This window comes from Amphiura filiformis, chromosome 15 (genome assembly GCF_039555335.1).
Source record: "Amphiura filiformis chromosome 15, Afil_fr2py, whole genome shotgun sequence".
NCBI lineage: Eukaryota > Metazoa > Echinodermata > Ophiuroidea > Amphilepidida > Amphiuridae > Amphiura > Amphiura filiformis.
This window is the reverse complement of record NC_092642.1, coordinates 23,869,064-23,891,707: the sequence shown is the minus strand read 5'-3', so window position 1 is coordinate 23,891,707 and position 22,644 is coordinate 23,869,064. Positions and strand designations below refer to the sequence as shown.

General features: G+C 36.2%; 2 protein-coding genes across 2 annotated transcripts in view; one reads left to right on the top strand and one right to left on the bottom strand.

The window, feature by feature from the left end:
* LOC140170822 (uncharacterized) overlaps positions 1–22,644 on the top strand; it is a 116,271-nt gene that overhangs the window by 77,197 nt on the left and 16,430 nt on the right. Inside the window, exons 9-18 of the mRNA XM_072194040.1 lie at positions 11,051–11,317; positions 12,154–12,399; positions 12,873–13,019; positions 13,814–14,020; positions 15,238–15,378; positions 17,462–17,548; positions 18,537–18,803; positions 19,974–20,052; positions 20,966–21,042; positions 21,800–22,060. Of these exons, the coding sequence (XP_072050141.1) occupies positions 11,051–11,317; positions 12,154–12,399; positions 12,873–13,019; positions 13,814–14,020; positions 15,238–15,378; positions 17,462–17,548; positions 18,537–18,803; positions 19,974–20,052; positions 20,966–21,042; positions 21,800–22,060 (1,779 nt within the window). The remainder of the gene's footprint in view (positions 1–11,050; positions 11,318–12,153; positions 12,400–12,872; positions 13,020–13,813; positions 14,021–15,237; positions 15,379–17,461; positions 17,549–18,536; positions 18,804–19,973; positions 20,053–20,965; positions 21,043–21,799; positions 22,061–22,644) is intronic.
* Positions 4,454–7,844, bottom strand: LOC140171982 (mitogen-activated protein kinase kinase kinase 7-like). The gene is made up of 2 exons (XM_072195329.1): positions 7,086–7,844; positions 4,454–5,296 (listed from the first exon to the last, which is right to left on the bottom strand). The coding sequence occupies exons 1-2, from the start codon at positions 7,842–7,844 to the stop codon at positions 4,454–4,456; spliced, it is 1,602 nt and encodes a 533-aa protein (XP_072051430.1).

The following is a 22,644-nucleotide window of genomic DNA, read 5'->3' as shown; positions in this document are numbered from 1 at the left end:
TTCTAAGATGCAGTTGTCCAACTGCTTACTCAAGATAAATATTTTGTTCCTATGTGAGCTCCCTGACATGCCTTAGGACTTAATATTGGTGTAAATTTTAACCGATTCACACAAGCAAATTGATTTCACACTTACGTGTAATTTTCGTGACTTCTTCAGCACTCTGATGGATTGCTGGTGATCATAAGCAACATTAGACCTACCAATTGCATTATGTACCCACCACTGATCTTTTAATTGGTAGAATTCAGTCTAAACAATTATTAACATCGATCTAATCGATCTAAGTATATATTTCAGCCAAAAAAACAAAAACAAAATTCTTAATTAGCTGCTTAATTAGCACTTAATTTCTTAACGAAGTGCTCATATGGGCCTGTAATGCGTAACAACCGAGCTCATGCAGCCTCACCTATTTTCAATTTTCTAAGAGAATTTGAAGATAATTCCCAAAATAGGGTATCACAGAAAAGCTAAGACTCTAAGCAATGTCGCTGAGGCAAAGATTAAGTTGTGTAAGGATCTATTTTTTGTGAATGAAGTTTTTGTTGTTGAGTAATGTTATGTAATGGTTCCCTATGAAAGTGAGTGAAAGTTTGTTAAACTCACACCTGGATGTGAAAAGTGTGAAAAATTCGGTCAAAACGCTATCATATGAAATGAACAAATGATAAAGTTCAAAATAAACATCTTTAGGATGACAAAAATGCACCAGGAGTTCAGAGTGAGATGATTCCCATGATCAGTCCACTACTCAATATTGACTTCAACAGTGATTACAAGCTAAGTTTCTGCTTAAATTGCCCCCTGTAGTAACAGTATTTTTGCACTGTTATTCTTAACACTTTTACATACTAATGAACATGTGATTGGCAGTAAGTACTGAAAAAACAAAGCGGATAGCTCTTTCCAATAATTTTTGAGACCTTTTTTACCAGATCAGTCCATTTTTCAAGATGCTTGTTCAGAGATATTTAACAATGGACCAATAGAGAAAGCATGTAATACCCTTTGATTTCTATAGTTAACATGGTTAACATGTATATTATTATAGGCCTACAATATATTTCATCAGATTTATTATGTTATGTTGTCATTATGAATTTTTTTAATGACATTTAAGTTTCAATATCAATTCTAGGGTTTCATGTTAGCAAAAACATAGATTTCTTAATATAGATATAGATGGAAAAGCTGAAATTGCAGTGTGCATCTTAGTGTATCTGCACACAAGGTCACGCTTGCACAATCACAATAGGCATATACAAAAGAATTTGGCCAGTTCTTTTGTGCTTACCTACACACAAGCAGTGTGTGCTATTTCTTGTTACTTCTGGTTGTTACGCATTTGGTAGGTCTGATCTTGCTTATGACCTGGTACTACTAGACTTAGACTTGTTTTATATGAGAAGAAAACATCGAAGGGTTAAACAGATACACATGTTTGTGAAATTTGCCAGATTTCGACTAGATATTTTCAGAAATAAATCTGTAATTTTCCACATTAGATGTGGGCAGCCTTTTTAATCAAATTAGCCTTTCTTTTCAGACCTTTTCCGATGTACCAAATCTGTATTCACTTTAAACAACACATCTTAACAACCAAAGAACTTTAATTTTATAGCCAAGTTTTAAGAATATGATCATGTGTAATTATGTAATTTCAACTATCCTGGCATGTAAGATAACAGAGATGTGACGATGGAGGTAGAACTTTTTGAATGACCCTCGTATGATCATCCCCATGCCCCGGCACACAGTGGGCCGGATGGAACTTAAATTTGTGCCAAAATTAATGATGTCTTTTAGATACCAATATACCGATATCAATGGACAGCATTTTGAATTTGTATGGCGTCATTAAAATACTGTTCTGTGATTGGTTAAAATTAATTTTCATAAAATGATCATTTTAAACACATGTTCATGTAATATAACATGTTGTTTCAAACAAATAGGTTAATAGGTTTATGGATCCACTGAATATAACATTTGGTCAAAAGGGTCTTAGCTCTAAAAAAAACCCTAGTTACTTCTTATGCAAATGAGCTAGTTCATGCTCTATTAACTCGTACACAGCATTTCGTATCGTGGCTGATATGTGACATAATTAATTGTTTAGATTTATCAAAAAATGAAATAATAATATTAATAAACTAATGAATTAAATGTTAAATTCGTAGATTTGACATTAAATTCATAGCTTTAATATTAAATTCGCAGATTTTATATTTAATTCACAAATTTTATATTTAATTTGTGAATTTAATATTTCATTCGAAGATTTAATATTAAATTTGCAGCTTTAATATTTAATTCGCGAATTTCATATTTAACTGGGATATTTAATTCGTGAATTTCATATTTAATTCACGAATTTAATATTTACTTTGTAGATGTAATATTAAATTCACAGATTTTATATTTAATTTGCAGATTTGATATTTAATGTGCAAATTTGATATTTAATTACTACAGGGTACAGTGTGCCAGGGCCCAGTGGCCACGATTGGCACAGGGGGAGGGGCAAAATTTTGAGAGGAAACAAATAATAAACAAACATTTTGTTAAAACAATTATATTAAGTGTTTGTCTAACTGGCACTGGCAGCCATCAGTAAAAAGCACAAGAAGGCGATTAATGTAATACACCACACCCATAGGCCTCAGCACACTTTACAAATTGTTGATTGCTAATACACAAGGCCCAAGACATACAATATTAAATAATCCATGGATGGAATTCTTTTGGCACAGAACCCTAATCAGCCTATGTTTAGATTAACCATCACAACCAGGATCAGTTCCCAAGTTTTCTTACAGTAAAACCAAAAAAATAAATAGGTCATTATCCAGGGGCATCCAAACTAGTATGGGCAAGTGAGACAAGGGTTTCATGTGCATAATGATTATTAGTCTTGTGTTACAGACCATGTACTTATGTATTGTCCATAGGGAGTATAACTACTTGTTATGGCTAAAACTGCTCTATGTTGGTGCTTCCAGCCTCTGTCACATCTTTGGTGCTCCCTCGTGCACCCCTCCTTGGTATGGATTGCAAGGGTCTTTGACAAAGACTATACTCTGATCAGCTTGTAATAGGCGGGACTAAATAACATCGTGTATTTATACAGAATGGCGTACACACAGCTAGATGCAGCACCTGCACGGACTGCGCTTTGCATTTTGCGTGAATGACGCGTGCTTTTGTGAATTTACGTGTGCGTAAGTTGGAACTTTATTGACTCGTGCAGTAACAAAAACCGAATAATTCCCGCCTATTAAGAGCTGATCATAGTGTAGAATAGACCTTTTTCCCTCTTTCCCATCATGCACTATTCCAGGGGGGTATGAGTGTCGCAAAATACATCATCTCCCCGGGGGAGTACAGAGTTATGTTCATCACATTTTGGAATACGGACATTTCGACTGGTGCCTTCATCACAAAAAAGGAATCCCCGATAATGATGATAATGGCGCCACGGTCACTAATACCTTTCGGGGGCAAAAAACAACATTTCTATGCCTTATGGACATGGTATATTCACCCAAAAAAAGTTTCCTGTTATTGAAACCTAACTTTGCATACATTTTATAGACCTAATGGTGAAAAACTGATGACGGGACACGCAGTGATATTTTACCGGCGTCCGTTTCACTTTTTTTTCGGAGTTGAAAATAAAACGAACACAAAATCTCTTACACAGATGTTCTGCATCGCTCCGTAACTGCATCACTCGTGTATTCAATAATTGCATAATTAGTAACATCGATGGCCTTTACGATAATCCTATATGGAATCAGTATGCCCATATTAAGACAAAATAATTGCAAAGGCCTGGCAAAGACCATCGGATGCACACGATCTATGAGGTTGATGAACTACGTCATACCCCCCTGGAATAGTGCATTGTGGGATAGAGGGAAAAAGGTCTATAAGATATGCACTATTATACTTAGGCTAAAAAACAAGTTTGTTTCCCATCCATCTATGTTGGTGCTTCTAGCCTCTGTCACATCTTTGGTGCTCCATCATGCCCCCCTCCTTGGTATGCATTGCAAGGGTCTTTGACAAAGACTAGAATAAGATATGTACTAATAGTACTTAGGGGCAAATTATTAATTGATTTGCATCATTGCTGATTTCATATTGCTTGTAAAGTAAAATATAGGAGAAAGAATCTTTTGAAAAATGTTTTAGTGTCATTATTATTTTGCTTGCAAATATAATTGTTTCTGGATTTCTCAGATAAAGAAAAGCAAACGCTATAAAATTGCTCCGAAAACAAAATATGTGTGACCTATTAGGAAACAAACTTGTTTTTTGACTGAGCCTTATCACACACTTGTTGGTGTACATTCTTGTAATAAAGTATCTATTTAGTTTCAAAATAAACACATTGAGGTCCATTGTTGCTTCATCTGTCAAAGCCTAATGTTAATCATGGGTGCCTTTATCCACATGAATAGATTTCAACTCTATTCTGATATGTCACATACAGTTTTCTGTTCCCAATTGCAAGACAGCGAGGGTAGTCAATGGAGCTCAGGTATTCACCAGATGATAAGAAGCAGTAGACTCCATGGCTGGGTGAGGCACGGTTACAGATGAATATGATGTCCTCATAGCAGCAAACTCCATGAGGATACCATCTTGTCACATGAGATAGATGCTTGAGAGTGTGTAGCATATGTCCTGTGTTGTTTACTATATGTACTACATCATTCAAATAGTCACTTACAATGATTGCATCTTGTGATGTCACAGCTAGAAAGCATGGCCTTATGTTTACTTTGATGCTAGTAATGTGAGATCCATCTTGCCTATGTCTGCTGATATACTTCTGTGTGACCTCTCCTACCAGCAGCTGACCCTTGCTATCCATTGTCAGTCCTATTAGTCTAGTATCTTCAGTATTTGATGGCTTGTTCTCAGGTGATATGGCAACCCATTTGTCCTTATACATACCAGAAGAATCATACACTTTAATGAATCTGGTTTCATCTGTGACAACATAATTTCCTTCAGTGCTGACAGTGACATTCCAAGGGTGTGATGTTGTCCCAGGCATCAGTCCTTGTGTAGTATCAATACTGTGTTTGTGTTGGCCTTCAGCATTGTACACCTGTATCTTTGCTGTCCAGTTGGATGCCACAGCAACATCTCCTGTAGGGCTGACTGTAATGCCCACAGCATTAGACAGCTTACCAGGCTCATCTTTGCCAAATACCTTCTCAAGCACCCAGGATCCAGTAGTGTGCTTCTGCTTAAAGTGCTCCCTCTCTGCAGATGTCAACTAATAGAATGAAAAATAGATATACACAGAAAAGTTACTCGTCCTACGTTTATATGAAATGCTATTTTAGTGTACATCTAACCTATTTAAAAAAGTTTAATGAACTTAAATTTGAGTTCAGAGATGCTCAGAGATGCCACTCTTCAGGAAATTTCCTGATTTCAGGAAAAATTTCAGAAAATTTTACACTGACTGTGATATGATAAGCAGTTTTATGATTGAATCTTCAGGTCTCTGTGTTTCAATTAATCTAAATTTAATAACAAGTATTGAAGTCATTTATCTGCATAACCAAATTAACACAAGAAGGGGTCAATGTGATACTGCCTGCTGCCTGAATTTCTGGAGTCACTTATTGTATCAAGACATAATATTCACACATAAAAGCATACACAAAATACAAAAAGAATGCACAATTGCATAAATTAAAAGTCATGTTGTCATTTTTCCATCTGCAACTCCAATTTGTAAACCTATTATTTTAAACAGCAATAAACTTTGGTAAACAGATGATTTTTTGCAAACATAATTGAAAATTGTTCTAATTTTTTTTTTCAAATTTGTAAAAATTAAAATCAACAAAAATCCCATGATTTTAGCAAAGTTTTAAAAACAAATTCTCCCAAGATGTAAAATCTGGGTTGGTTATCAGGCCTGTAAAATGGTGTTTTTTGTCCTCAAATTAATGATACCAATTTGAGCAAGTAATTTATTTACAGCCAAATATCTATGTAAAAAAAATTTAATTTAATTAATTAAAGGGTGTCTCCGGCAATCACAACATTATGCCTTTTATGTTAGAAAATTAATTATCAATCACGAATCACATGGTTTTATTTGAAACAAACTCACATTGACCATAAAAACAAATTAATACAGCCGTCTCTCGACATGCCATATTCAAAATTCCTGGGCGCCAAAATCGTCCAGTGCAATGACGTCCCAGTAATACAATGAAGGCTGACAACAATTGAGCACAAGTAACAATGATGTCATTGCACTAGAAAATTTTGGCACAGGAATTTTGAATATCGCATGTTGAGAGCTGGCTATTTTTATTCATTTTTATGGTAAATATGAGTTTGTTTTAAATAAAACCATGTGATTTGTGCTTGATAATTATTTTTCTAACATATAAGGCATAATGTTGTAATTGCCGGAGACATCCTTTTTAAAAATTTAAAAATTGAAAGTATCAGAAAGAAATTCTCTTTTGGTAATACAAAGCCTAATTTCCATATGTACCCTTTTCAAAGTTATAAGCCCGGGTTATAAGCCAGTAATCCACTATATAACAGGGCCTCATCATGCGGTTATATAGTGTGAGCAAATCTTCAATCATCTTTTCTCTAATTGTGATATTCCAGTTGAAATCCATACACCCCCTATGGAAGACATGACCTTAATCTCCCACACAGGGGATGTGAATTTCAAATGGAGCCACCCATTCAGGTAACCCCATTTGAAATTCACACTCTCTGTGTGGAAGATTAAGGTCATGTTGGGGGGGGGGGTATGGATTTCAACTGGAATAGCCAAAATGGAGATGGGACAGTGTTGCACTGAGCCCTCAATAATAGATGTATGCAAGTGATTTAATAAATGAAACTCTCCCAAAATGTTTTACTTCCACAGATGTTTTCATTGCATAAAAATGTGTGTTCTTTTGACTGCTAAAAGTAATTTAATTACTTCTATCACACATGTTATGCCAAGCAACGAAGTGAATTTTATTGTAAACATGAAACAACATTTTCACACTGAACATTTAGGGAAAAACCATACTTACCACCAACAGAATATGGTCAATGGTAGGCCTCTTATGCCAGTCTTTATCCCAGCATTGTTTCATCAAGTCAGCCAGAGCTTTGGGACAGTCGGGAGGAATCACTGGTCTCTCACCGTTATTGCATATTCTCCAGATGATATTAGGAGCATCAGAGCCTTCAAATGGAATTTCTGTTGTCCACAGCTCCCAGACCACCACTCCATAGGCATGAATGTCATAAGTAGGGGAAAGGACTTCCTCTGACAATAGCTCTGGGGCCATCCAGGGGAGAGACGCTCTTTCTGTTGCATTCTTGATCGTGATTGCACTGTTTTTAGCTAATCCGAAATCGGCGAGTTTGAGGACGTTTCCTTCAGCTATCAAGTAGTTTGGGGACTTTATGTCTTTATGAATATACTCCATATGCTTCAGGTACTGGATAGGTTTGGCTGCTTGCTTAGCCCAGTCGAATATCAGCGCTGTTGGGAGTCGTTTCTTTTGGGATCTTTGCAGGTCGAGATAGGACCTGAGAGAACCGCCTTTGCATAGCTCTAGTACAACATACTGATCTAAGTTATCATCACAGATACCGATGAGCTTGACAATATGAGGATGATCTAGTTTGGATAGGACTTCCACCTCATGTGGATCAGGCTCATTCAGTCTTTTAGCTGCTACATCTTGACCCTGCCATTTGGCTTGGAATACTGCACTGAAACCTCCAACGCCAATTCGCTTCACCAACTGAAGATCATCCTTTTTGATTTTCAAGTACGCCATTTGTTAAACAGATGTAGGCTGTAAAGGGAGGAAAAACAGATAGATGTTTGTAGAGACCTCTTTTCAATAGCCTCAAGAGCAAATGTAAAAATTGGTTAAAAATGGAGCACAATACAACTTTATCCATAGTGCTAGTAAGGTTGTAGATTTCAAAGTAGGAATCAATTTTAGCAACATTTTATGTGATTTTAATGAATATTAATTGTTTACATACATACCTCTATCTGTTGAATTGAAAAACGATGTTTGTGGCTCAAGGACATGGCGTATTCATTTTTTGCTGGCAAGCCTGGTTGAGCGCTGGGTCTGTTTGTACAATTAATGCAGAAAGATAACAGCTGGCATATATCGATCTATATATCTATACATATGCCTATAGTTAGCTGCATTGCTCTTTTAGTTTTAGCAGTAGGGATACCACTCAGTGTTTTTTGTAAATGTTGGCATTTTCATTTAGTTTTTAATAAATTCATTTAAAATGATCTGTTTAGTGTATCTGTTCAAAATTGTTTATTGAATATATCACAGTCATTCATAGTATTAGTAGTAAATTAATTCATGTGGGGTTATTCTTTATCATGGTTAGTCATTAGGAATTATACCATGTATAAATATGGGAATATACCCCCTGAATTTTAGTAGCGATATCCAAAATGTGAATTCAAAGTCCGTGTAGGCATACACTGTCTGTAGATAGTCTGTGTGTCTAAATATACTACCAATAATTTTACACACAGACATTAAAATATTAAAATAGAAGTTTTACTAGAGTCTAATACCCAATATGTGGCAATTGAGATGAGAGAATAAGATAATGAGATGTGTTTGTTTATTTGATATGACCCATAAAGTTTCTTTGACATTAAATTATTTTGATAGGCTTTCTATTAAGGTGGGACAGGTGTAATTGACACTTTTTTGTGTGGAAAGATCATAGAAACTCTTTACATGATTCATTGTAGTATTAAATGTAGAAAAACAGGTTCAATTCAAATTTTATACATATTAATTAGCTAATTTGCATATTTAATTAGCAAATATTAGCCGTTTTTCTAAAAAATGTAGCTCCACTATACAATGTCCTATTGAGACACTTGAGGTGTCAAAATAAAGTTTTGCAAAGATCTAGTGCATGAGCCTATTTCCAGCAACATCAGTGGGGGTAGGAGGTGTAACACCTATGATTTTGGGATAAAATTACATCTTGTGTGTACCAATTGTGGCATATTTGGTCATCTGATTTTATCAATATCAGTGGGTGAAAGAGGAAGTGAGATATTGAGTGATTGAGTGAGTAATAGAGGCCCTGCATGAAATTATCGATTGGCTCCAAACAAAGGATTTGAGCCGGTGTCCTTCACCATAGTAATGGCGGAGTGCAGTCCATTCAATCAAATGTTGTCATCAACCTATTTGATCGTAGTGCAGGGTTATGTGTGTGAGACGAACTGTCACGGTAGATTGCAATCATGCTTTTGTTGAATGCATTTGAGTAGTCCGCCATATTTACGGGATGATACGTCACATGCAAGGCCTCTATTGAGTGATTGAGTAGGTGAGTGAGTGAGTGGGTGAAAGAGGAAGTGAGAGATTGAGTGAGGAAAGCAAGGCGGGAGCATAGACCCTATAAGAAATATTCAGAATTGGATCAAAATATCTGAATCAGGTGTAAATATTGAGCGCTTGAATTTGCAATAGTGCAGGTGAACCTATATCAAATTTTGGAATCTGTAGCTATGAAATTAAAGTTTGTTTATTGATTTGAATTTGCATTGAATTGATTTGTTTGATAATAAGGGCTAATTGTTACGTGTGTTATCTCAGGTTGACAATTTATCGCAGATATAGATGATTATTATTGATATCATTTCAACCTGAACTGAGGCCAAAAAAAAAAGATGTTTGCTTGCCCTCAACCGACCGACCCTAATTTTGGAAATCAGAAAAAAGGTTGTTTTTTTCTATTTACTGTACAAAAGAATACCGACCCTATTTTTGGAAATTCCTGAAAAAGTTTTTTTTTTCTTTTCAAATTTGTTCATTCTGAATATGTAAAAAAAAAGTATTTTAGAGCTTGTGTTCAACATTTTAGTTGTTTTGTAATGTTAGTTGATTCATTTGACAAATAAATTGTCTGATTTTTCATATTTTGAGCCTTAATTAATACAAAAAGTAGAGTTTGCTGGTAATTAAAAAAAAAAAAAAAAAAAAAAAAAAAGAAATCGACCGACCGACCCAATTTTTGAAATTCATTTGAGGGCAAGCAAACAATTTTTTTTTATTGGCCTGAACTCATTGCCAAATAACAGTCATGTTTGAATATACCGATAGGTTGGTAAACAAGGCTTTAAAAAAACTTTGCATAAGACACCAGAAAAATGTCAGGTTTATAATTAGTGCTTTCTTCTGTGATTTAGCATAAAAGCCTATGACAATATTTTGACAAAATGAGTTATATATTATTTTGAGACCTAAATGTAATTAGTTAATGATATATGACACTAAATTAGTATGATACGCCCCTGCATGAAAATGTTGTTCTGTGATTTGGCATACCGGCGTATCATGATACGTCTGCATTGATTTGACATACTAGTGTATCACGTATCACTGTAGAAACATGGGAAGTTTTTTGACTTAATTACTCCCTAATTAGCACAAACGGAAAATGTGGCAATGATGCGAATAACAAACTTAAATACCTATTTTATCATATTCTTAAGAAATATAAAGAAAAATATACTTATTTACTTCCTGGTGAGTATTCAAAAATTGATAAATTTTCAAACGCAATTTTCTTAAAACACCATTTTCCCTCGTACACTAAAGTTTGGCTTATATATGGTGAAACTTAAATTTTTTTGACTTTTATTACTGGGAGCATCAACAAAGTCCCAACTCACGTTCGCGTAAATTACACAAGCGTGCGCCAGTCACACATTATGCAACGCACAACTAGCATAAGCACTGCGACCAACTGTGTGCACACCATTCTATATCAATACGTGGTGTTATGATGCTTATATTTTTGCCTTATATATTAAGCTGAACAAACTTTAGTATGCTAAATCACCAACGGTTTATAGAAACTGTTCGTCTCCATACAGAATTCGTAACAATATATTCATCTCATTATTCAGAAATAATTCATATGTTGATGTTGTTTTCATGAATAATTCATATGTTGATGTTGTTCTTTCTTACAGTAATTGCTCCACAGGGTAACTCAATGAGCCGCTTTGCCAAGTACGTCAATGCCGCCATCCCACAGTATGATCGTAAATTCATCGCTAACGTTTCACCAGAGCGGTGCGCAGAGTTATGCACCGGGGAGACTCAGTTTGTGTGTAGATCATATGATTATAAACGCGCTGCTAGGCAGTGCTGGCTGTCAGATAAGAACACCAATGATGTACCTGCTGTGTTTACCTTCCAAGGAGACCCATTTGATTACTATGAAAGGATTGACATCGGTAGGTTTATAATAATGTCTTCTAAACAACAGTGGTGGCACTAAGGGGATTGCATTGGGGCATGCCCCTAAACTTCTGTTGCCTCCCCCCCATCCCCGTCAGAACAAAAAAATCCAGAATATACCACTAATGGCCATTATTTTGGGTAAAAAGTCCAAAAATTTTAGGCAATTTGATGACTTTGCCCCCTATCACCACCACTCTCTAAGAACTGATTGGTACAAAATAGATTATTAGTACATCAAACAACAAAAGGTTGACAAAAAACATTTAAATGTCATTCAAAAACAAGTTTGAAAATAAAAAAACATAATGTTATTTAAGTGTTGACAAAATAATTTACAATAATTCATGATTTAAACATATGGTCTGAACACAAAATTAAGACGTACCTCAAATTTTTGGTCACAACTTTGACTTTCATCAGGAGATTTAGCAACTTCAGTTAGGGATCAGTGACTGTTTGGACACAAAACTTGGTCGTATACTCTTGGTAACTTGTATCGGCCCTGTTGCGGTTGAGTGATGGTTAGTAAATATACCGTAAAAACTCGATACTATCAAGCGCTTTTAAAACATGCAAACATTCACAAAAGTGTTAAGGGTTTTGAGCAAATCATCAAAACACATAGTTATATACGAACAAGTAAACCTGCAAATGTGTGTCTCAACCCCATTAGGTCAGTTGGTAAAGCACCGGACTTTGGTACAATATCGTGTTTTCAAAAGCACTCAATAATATGCACATATGCTACCTATCGAGTTTTTACGGTACATCAGAGTCAACCAACCAATGCATACATTTTGTAATACAATTTGTTTTATTTTTCCCATAGGTCCAGTGTCTCAGTTTATCTACACAGCCAACGCAGCCATACCCGGACACAATCAGATAGAATTACGAGACACATCATTGGAAGTGTGCGCACACATGTGCACAATAGCTACCTTTGGATGCGCATCATTTGATTTTGCCCGTGAAACCAACCAATGTTGGCTGAGTGCTAACCGTGCTTCTGATGCGCCTTTGGGCAGGGAGTTCCAGGGTGATCCATATGACTACTATGAAAGAGCTGGAGATGGTAGGTAACCAAATTACACAATTTGATAGGACTCAGTGTACAAATTTCATTATTAATAAGTTTAACTTCAGCACTACACTACTTTTCGCTCACATGGAACATTTTCACTAGGTCGACTAGCATTCAGCAGATGGTGATGCTGTGATACTATCTTGTCTACAATTGGGGCAGTCAGTTTTGGCCCCCACACTTGTGTGGGGCATATGTTATCATCCAAATGGTTGTATGGTTGTTTGTTTGTTTCATTGTTTCTTTCTTTCTTTCTTCGTTTGGCTGTCCGGGCGGAAGCAAATTCATTAATCCACGCTGCAGCTCCAACGCAATAACCGATTAAATTCTTAATTAAGAGTCCAAGTGTGTGAAAATATTGGATCCAAAACATAATAATGATAAAATTGGATGCTTTATGCCCAATATTTAACTAACTGCAGTTATTTTTACTGAAAAATCAATTCTGTTTGTATTAATTACAGCAACTGCAGATTGCTACATAGGCAAAGGAGTGGATTACAGAGGTCGGGTTTCATTCACTAGTTCTGGCGAGAGATGTTTTAATTGGAATAATCTGGAAGCTACCGGTGTGCCAGTAGGTGTGTCACCAGCATCATATCCAAACAAAGGTATGTGACAGACAATCTCTTAATTTGAAAGAGTGACAAACTCACTCTCCAAAAGAGTGAGAAGAGTTAAAATCATTCCAAAAGAGTTGAAATCACTCCTAAAAGAGTGAAAATCACTCCTAAAAGAGTGGAAATCACTCCTAAAAGAGTGGAAACCACTTTGTCAAGGTATGATATAAGGCCCATAGGACATTACTCTTTTTCATGTAACGGTCCTCATATCATACCTGAAAGATTTTTACTCTTTTGAAACTTTTAAAAGTAATTTCACTCTTTTAGGAGTCATTTTCACTCTTCTCACACTTTTTGAGAGTTTTTCACTCTTTTACATTCAGAGAGTAAAGCTTTCAGAACCAAAGTAGTGAATAAGAATGCAAAGTGGAAGTGTTTGAGGAACATTAATTTTTTGCTTTTCGCACTCAACAAATGCTCAACACAGCTTACAAAATTTAATATGCTTTTGGACTTTGGTCTATATAAGAAAAGGTACTTGTATGTAGACATTTGATGGAATTTTACCATTTATGTTGCCATTGTCTTAACATGGGCGGGTTAGTGTAGTGGTCTTCTCACTCGCTTCTCACCATTGTGGCCGCGGTTCAATTCCCCACTGTGCCACATGTGAGTTTGGTTACTGATCCATGCTTGTCCTTGCAGGTTTTTCTCCGGGTGCTCCAGTTTTCCTCCTGCATTTATAATAGGACTTCTTCCCTTGAATTTAGTAGCCTCCGAGCACTATTGGGCTTAGCCTGGCTTTCGCTATAAATAAATGATTACTTCCTCTTTCTCTACAGGTTTAGGTGATCATAACTTCTGCCGTAATGCTGATGAAGATGCCAAACCCTGGTGTTACTTTGGAAATGCAACACACCCATTGATTGGATGGAAATATTGCGCTATAAATGAATGTGAAATGACCAATCCGCAGCCACCTCCAGCAAGGACAGAAGCGCCCCCTCCCAGACCACCTGTTGTGACAACTAGTGCACCAAATCCTATTGGTAAGCTTAAAAGACTAATTCCAATCAGTCGTCTACACTGCGCATGTACTGTGTTGTGCTTCGTAGTGACGACTGATTATCTTACAGTTCATATTGTGGTGGACTCATGAAAATATTCTCTTGCAACTTTGGTTAATGCGCCATAGCGTGACTGACTAGCGGTGCCCCTGTACCGCGTCGTGTGTGCTGCGCCGTTGTAACAAGATCACGCTCTGAAGTTCTAAAAATGACAAACTCTTGTCATTGGACACTACTGCGCAGTCTCAGTAAAAGTTGGCAATCTGCTTAATATTCATGTGCAACCAGGATCTGGTTGCAAAAGTCTGCCACTTTTTTCCACATAGTTTTCTCAGTCGTCTATCCAGAAGGCTGACGAATGAGGACAGCAGTCTATTGGCAAGCTGTTGTGTTGCTAATGATGAATGCTATTTTGTTTGCATTTTAGGGAATTTAGTACACATTTGCACAGTAGAAAAGTGTGAAATTGAGGAAAATACAGCAGATGAAATCAAATCAAATTTATTTCAAAAATCACAACTTACAAATACAACAGTTATATTTAGTTTCAATATTGAAATAAAACAAGCAACAGACTGTTTCGTTTGCTTGGAACTTTGTGATATATTATATATACCATGTAATTGTAAAGTTATATTATTTGTTCTGTTGAATCAAAAGGAGAAAAGAATTCTTGATTTTGACAAAAAGAAAAATGTTTAATTTAGTAAACTGTTCAATTTTTGAAAGTGGGTGAGTTTGTAGTTTTATTGGATAGAAAGATGAAACATCTTAAATTGTGAGATTAACACATTACTACAATCTTGGAAATAAGTTTTGGAACACTTTCTTGTAAGGAATACAAAACTGTCACCACCTACCCTGTGCAATGTTGAAAAATACCAATGTGTTCCAACATTGATTGATGTGGAGAGGGGAAGGGTGAATCATTGTTGTAGATGTCATTTTTGTTCCCAAACACAAGCTATGTCATTTCCATGATCATAAGGCATTCTACACGGAATTTCGATAGAATATGCCAAGCGATCCAAGTACTTTTTTCCAAAATTGTAGATTCAGTATAAAGACTGGGAAATATTTTTTGTGAAATAATTTTCTAGTTGTAGAATGGATTCATTTCAGGACATTTTTTTATTTTGCTGAACACATCAAAAATAAAATAGGAGCATCTCTTAAAAGTACAAATTGTTAATTTCCAGGAACTGGAGCTTCCATTGCCACAGGTAAACCAGCTTTCCAGAGCTCCAATGGTCGTGAAGGTTCAATACATGGTCCTGCATCCAACGCTGTTGACGGAAACCTCTCACCTGATTTCAATGGTAGAAGCTGCACTTTAACACGTAAGATTTAATGTCAAGCCTGGCTTGTCAATTGAATAAAGTAAATGTAGGCATTTATAGTGCCTTACAACTGTAATTTAACAGATATCAAAGCGCTATACATTGATTCTGCTGCCATTTCACTCCATTTAGCAGGCAACAACAGTGGCTGTGCCACAGGGGGCATGAGGGGGCAAATTCCCCCAGTCAAAACTCTTGCCCCCTGTTCCCCCCAGTAAAAACCCCAAATGACCAAAAATTCCACTTTTTGCGGCAATTTTGCGCAAAACTTGTTGATTTTGCCCCCCTGAAATTCACTTTTCCCCCTCAATGCCCCCCCCAAAAAAATTCCTGGCACCGCCACTGGGCAACAATAACAGGCGCTGGCATGATTACCCCCATCAATTCAGTTATAGAAGCCTTAAATATTCCTATCTGAAAACTGACAGATGGGGTTAGAGTAAATCCCAAATTCTAAAGTATGTCCAGTATAATATTGAACACTACCTACACCTTATGCATGATGTTACACTGATGGGGTAAATGTCATGTTGTCAAGTTATGGTAGAACATACTTTAGTTGTTAAAGATCATATAGAAATGTATAGAGCGCTAAGATCCAGCTACGAGTTTCATTGAAAATCACACACTGAGCAACCTGTCACGAATAAATCTAGTTAAGGTTGGTCTGAACCCTGGAATTATGGAAACTTTAGGGCCTCATAACTTCTAAATTGTTGGTCTAAAGTATATAAAGTATACATATTTAGAATGGCAAAGACTTGATAAGTTCATCTGTGAGGTCAAATTTGGGCCAAAATGCCATTTTTGGCCCCAAATCCCAAAAATAATGGTTTTTGGCCCACTTCTTTTTTCGTGCATCCTAACCAAAAAATCTGGCTTTTTATGATTTTTTGAAAAATCAGCATTTTTGACCATTTTTGGTGCAAATTTCTCAAAGTTGGTCGAAATTCAAAAAAATGAAAAAACGGGTCCTAGATATTTTGATCTAGTTTTTAAAAATTAATTTAAAAAAAATTTGGCCCAAGAATATTTTTGTTACGATGCACGAAAAAGAAGTGGGCCAAAAACCATTATTTTTGGGATTTTGGGCCAAAAATGGCATTTTGGCCCAAATTTGACCTCAGAGATGAACTTATCAAGTCTTTGCCATTCTAAATATGTATACTTTTATATACTTTAGACCAACAATTTAGAAGTTATGAGGTCCGAAAAGTTTCCATAATTCCATGGTTCAGACCAACCTTAATTTCGTCCTGTTGCTTGATCATCTAGACTACTTTTGCAAATGAAGACAAAAATGTCGCAAAAGTTGTCTAGATGATCCTGCAACACTAACAAAACCTACATCCCTGGGCCTACATTGCAATAGATTCAGAGGATGTATTTGCATTTAGCAATAATTACATAAAATGAGGAATTACTGGGAAATGTAATGCATTTAAATACATAATTTGTTGATTTTGTCCATCTATACATAAAAGAGTAGGTCTCTTGGCTAATTTGGTAAGATTTGCTGGTGCTTTTGGAACCGTGTGTTATTTCATAGCGGGCAATTCATGGTTTGATTTATAACGAACTGGCAACAAGAAATCTTGAGCAGACGACTCATCGGTTCGGCGAGCAGGGTGCTGTATCCTTATTTATCTCTTTGGTATGAGATAACCAAGGCTAATTAATGAGGCTCCTTATACTGGACTGAATATAACTGAGTATGATATTCCCGCTTCATATACAAAGTGTCACCCATTGTGAACCATTTTGACATGATAATGGTCAGGGTACTTGTCTTTGGTGCATGAGGTCTATGGTTTTGATATTTTGTGTTAATATGTGTGTATTTATGTATTTATTTATTTTGTATGAACACCTATGAGTGAAATTTCCCTTGTGGTTCTAATAAAGTACCAGTATTACTTAGTTGACTTGACTTGACTTGACTTCCCAGTGGGGGAAACAGATGTATTGACTGAAAAATGTCTGAATTTGATTAGTATGTGTATCTTGCAGTCAGTTTCAGAAACAAAAATGTGGAAAAAAGATGTAGTAATTACACCTATGATATCTTGTGTGCACTTGACAGAGTCTGAAGGCCAGCCATGGTGGTATGTAGATCTTGGCAGAGAGTATGAGGTGACGTCAGTGAAAATTGTCAACAGAAATAGACATTGTAAGTAGATTGTAATATTATTTTCTCTACCATCTGAGCTATCCAGCCCTATGATGGATGGTGATCCCAATTACCAATATCTTTGCACGGGCACCGGTCAGAGCCATGAAACCATACTTAGCAAAAACAAAACAAAAAACACACCCCGTTTTGGCAAGAGGCGGTGTTTAAATTTTAACTTTCATTTGCATTCTCTGATGTTGTTATTTTACTAATAATTCACATGTAAAAAGGATCAAATAAATCCCATTCATGATTTTGATTTAAACTTTTGATCCAAACACAAGGAATTAATTCCTACCTCGGAATTTTCAGATGGTACTCCATCTTTCATCAGCGAGTGAGTGACTGTATCAGGTCGCAATCATTTTGACCTTTGACCTGATAACAGACTCGGTAGACTCCTGAAAGTTTGAACTGGCCCGTCTTTGTTGAGAGATAGTTGGTTGGCTTTGATGTGAACTGCTTCATTGACTCCATATTGGAACCACCTGCTGTCCCTGTCGCGTATGTGAACTTTGTCCAAGTCCACGAAATGTCCAGGAGACTCGATGTGTATGTGGTTTGAGACCTCTGATGCTGTACTACTAGGCCTCCTATGTTCATAAAAACGTGTGTTTTCAAATAGCGTTCAGTTTCACCAATATAAGCTTCTTTGCACTGTACGGTTACAGTTTTGCCTTGGCACGGGATGTAGTATACCGGACGTACCTGTAAATCCCATTCATCTTTGCCATATAAAATTCGTAACTCTTTCCGCACGGGTGGTGACTGCAGACGATAAGTTTCAAACTTTTTTAGAAAATTCAAAAATTTTAGAATTGTAAATTGTCATGACCATATTTGGAATCAGCATGAAAAATGCATCAAAATGAGTACCAACAAGCCTAGTATCAGTTTGGTGGTTCTTGAGATAACCCTTGATACCTTTATGTTGAAGCCTATGGCTAGCATGCAGAGCATTAATCCTTCCACATTACTTTTTCAGTTAATAGATTGAAGCGAACAGATATACGCATTGGTAATGATCTCGCAACCATATCAAGGGCAAGTCGTTGTGGACGCATCTCAAATGCAATGACAAACACTGCCAACACGCAGACAGCTGGGAGACATGTTATAACAGTCAATTGCGCACCAACAGCACTTAGAGGGCGCTATGTACACATACAGAGGATGACTGATGCAACTCAAAATGTGCTCTTAACTTTATGTGAAGTACTGGTTTATGGAACACAGACTAACGCATACGTGAGTATTTTGATGGCAGATATTTAAAAGTATGAATTCAATTGTTAAGTTGCATTATTTTCCTACAGATTTAGAATATTTTTACTGGATTTTTTGTATGTGTATTTTGGGTATATGGGGGTGAGTTTGTAACTGGTGTATATGTGTGTATGGGGTGCCTTTAATTTTCCGGCATTTCTGATACATTTTGTATGTGTTTTTCACACCAAATGGGACTTTTTGGCAACTTTTACACCATAATCCCCCTTCTAAATACCAAAAATTAGCTTTTTACAACAGGGGCTTCTAGAAGGTGATGTTGAGGTCCTTGATTAGGCAATAAAACTTGAACTTTGTGGGAAAAAAATCAGCAAAAAGTCCTGTTTTGGTGGTAAAAACTGTTTTTCTCCTTGGTTGGCCAATAATTATGATTGAGACAATGCTTACAGGTGTGTGTGTGTGGGGGTGGATGTGGGTGTGTGTTGAGGGGTGTGGTTTGCCTGTTTTATTCTATTAAAACCATAATGTACGATCTTATAATTTTTTTCAAACCTGATTTTTTTTGCATATTTGTAATGTTTACACATATCCCAACTTGCACCTAAATAGAACCAGCCAAATTTGTTGTGTTTGTAGGTCAACAAAGCAAAATACGACATAAAGTCATATAATAACTTAAAGTCCTCCCATAGAACTGAATGTTAAATGGCCAAAATAACCAATGGGGTTTCTTTCACTTAACCTTGTTATTTCAGCTTAAAATGGACAGAAACTTTTCACGACAGTTATTACTAGTATTATGGCAGCATTTGGAGTATAGAATAACAAATTTAAAATTTGAAGGAAATCGTACATTATGGCATTAAGTTTGAAGAAAATGATGGCATTATTAATTTTAATGACAGTGAAATACAATACACTGTATTTAAACCATTAACTTCCCATGCCCCTATAAGCACCCATCCAGTTACTTCACAACAAGCGAACTATGATATTAGTTTATTAACTGCCCATGCAAATCTGAATCATGGTCTAAAACATATGACGCACTGATGATGATGGGTGAACATTTTGGGCCGTTTCTTATGTATTGTTGGCTTAAAGAGTGTAAAAAATAAGCGCTAACCCAAATGACTTTGTTAATGGAACGAATACGGTACTCATAACTGCAATATTAAATACTTATGAATTACAGCACCACCTCCTACTCTGCCACCAACTACTCCAGTACCAGTTCCAACGTGTACAGCAAGTCAATTCCTATGTGTTGATGGGTATGTAGAAGAGACCAAAATTTGTAGTTTGATTGTTCAAAATTAAAACAAAACTGAATGTGTATTTGTGTGCTTGTTTTACTACAGAACCATTTTGAAATAAAAGATGAAATGGGAGTAAAAGAAGTCCAGACAATCATAATTTGATAATTATTACTTGTTTTAGTACATGTACTCTGCAAAAAGCATTGATTGATTGATTTGATTGATTGATTGATCGATTGATTGATTGATTGATTGATTGGTTGGTTGGTTGATTGATTGATTGATTGATTGATTGATTGATTGATTGATTGTTTGATTGATTGTATATTGCATGAAGACAAATCAGTCAATAGAAGTGGGCTGATTTAGTTTTATAGGTTAAAGAAAGATATGATGGAAGTTTTATTTGAAAGAGCAATCAGTGGGTGGAATTTAGAGATGGTTGAACTCGGGACCTCTGATTACAGTTGAAAGTGTTTGTATTGACTATCTATGCAGAAAGGATGGGAGAAATGGTTGTTTACTTCATTACATGAAATACGATGATATCTGTACTTTCATTAGCATTGGTTATACACAACCTCTATCTTATAGAGGTTGTGTATAATGTTGTATCATACCGTAAATATGGCGGACTACTCAAATGTATTCAACAAAAGCATGATTGCAATCTACCGTGACAGTTTGTCTCACACACATAACAAATGCACTACGATCAAATAGGTTGATGACAACATTTGATTGAATGGACTGCATTGCGCCATGATTACGGTGAAGGACACCGGTTCAAATCCTTTGTTTGTTTGGAGCCAATCAATAAAAGCATGCAGGGCCTCTATTCTTCCCTTATTGTTTTTGACAATGTGGTTATAGTATCCATTAATACATTATTTCTAGCATTACCTATTTTCATTTGTGTAACTTATAGATCAAAGTGTATATCTGATACTCACACATGTGACTTAACTGCAGACTGTCCTGACAATAGTGATGAAGACGGATGCCGTAAGTATTTGAAAAACATTCATAACCTCATGAATATATATACCCGGTGTATGTGTGCCAATCATATTTTATTATTTGTAAAACGTTGAATGTAAATGGAGGTAATTAATATCTCACAATTGACCACAATTGTTTCAATCTCGCACACAAATAACATGTTTGCATATCGTTTCTTAACGGGCAAACAAGCACGCGTAATCACCACGAGTAAGCTTGCTCACTTGTTGATTGCGTATTAAATGCGTATTGAAACAGTGAACGGAAGATACATTTTCAAAAGTTTTTTAAGCAAAAAATTGTGTTTTTTAATGAAAAAAATGGGTAAAATGGCAGGATTGAATGTGACAATAATAACTTTGCACCATCTGCTTTACGGTCATTGCATGAAATTGTTTGATTTCCATTTGGATATCAGTAGGCCTAGTACCATTTAGGCAATACATTTAATTTTTCTGTGTGGGATAGGGCATATATATTAATAAGATGATGATGAATATGATGATGACAATGGTGAGGATTGCGGCTATGATCATGACAATCAATTTCTTGGGAAAAGACCTATGTATTTTTAAAATGCTCAAATGCAGGACTTCAGAATGTGGAACTGATATATTCTGCAATAAATGGTGAAAGGTAAAGGAGACGATCCTGTATAAACAGTGATCAGAGTGCCCATCTCTCTTTCGTTGGCGATTGGGCCAGACTCTTCCATGTGAAGTGTCTCTAAAACTGCTGTTATTCCATTTTTGCTTTGCAGCCAACCCTTTGGATGATTTCCGTACTTTTGCTGACTCGTCTCTACCATCTACTCTAGCCGAACCAGATGCCACTTACGTAGATAAATCTGTTCCTGAATGTGCCCAGCACTGCATCACAGAGATGTCGTTTGTCTGTAGATCATTTGATTATGTTCGCCGCGTAGAGACATGTAAATTATATAGCGATACTAGGACTAGCACGGGTGGTCTAGAGAGCAGAGTACATGGAACTACACATTATGAAAGAATATCGCAAACTGGTAGGTATTATTTACTTTTCCCCTCGTCCACCAAAATGATGAAAATACAATATTCATTGGCAAACCTGTGGCATTGTGTTATAGGCCTTTTCCCCAAAGGCTATCGCTCAATCCATACTGAGACCAGCATTCAAACCTCCATATCCATCGAAAAATTGATATTGGGCCCAGCATTCGGGCCCTCCACGCTCAAATGTCATGCCAGCGCACCAGATCAATGGTGTGTTTAGCATGTGATACATGTTGCGTTTGTCATCGTGGATATTTAAGGTCTAACAATGCATGGATATGTCATTTGCACATGCTGTTTCTTTAGACCCAATTGATTAAGTGACATCAAAGGAAGGAGAAAGGTCCATAGGGGCATGGAGGTGCATCCCATTTGAAATTAACATGAAGGAAGAACTTAGTTGGGAAAAAAGGAAAAAAGGTTGGTGATCCTTCCCATCATACATCCTGTTTCTCTAAATTATCTCTAATTATCTCTAATTAACAATTAATTATATATAAAAGTATGTTCTACCATAAGCAGGGTCTTAGCTAGGATTTGACACGTGCCCATCATCTTCCATAGTGCACTTATG

Excerpts from the sequence above, each read along its gene's own strand:
- LOC140171982 (XM_072195329.1), bottom strand. The coding sequence starts at position 7,844 with ATGGCGTACTTGAAAATCAAAAAGGATGATCTTCAGTTGGTGAAGCGA. Across the intron at positions 5,297-7,085 it reads TTGACCATATTCTGTTGGTG|TTGACATCTGCAGAGAGGGA; the intron begins GTAAGTATGGTT and ends TCATTCTATTAG.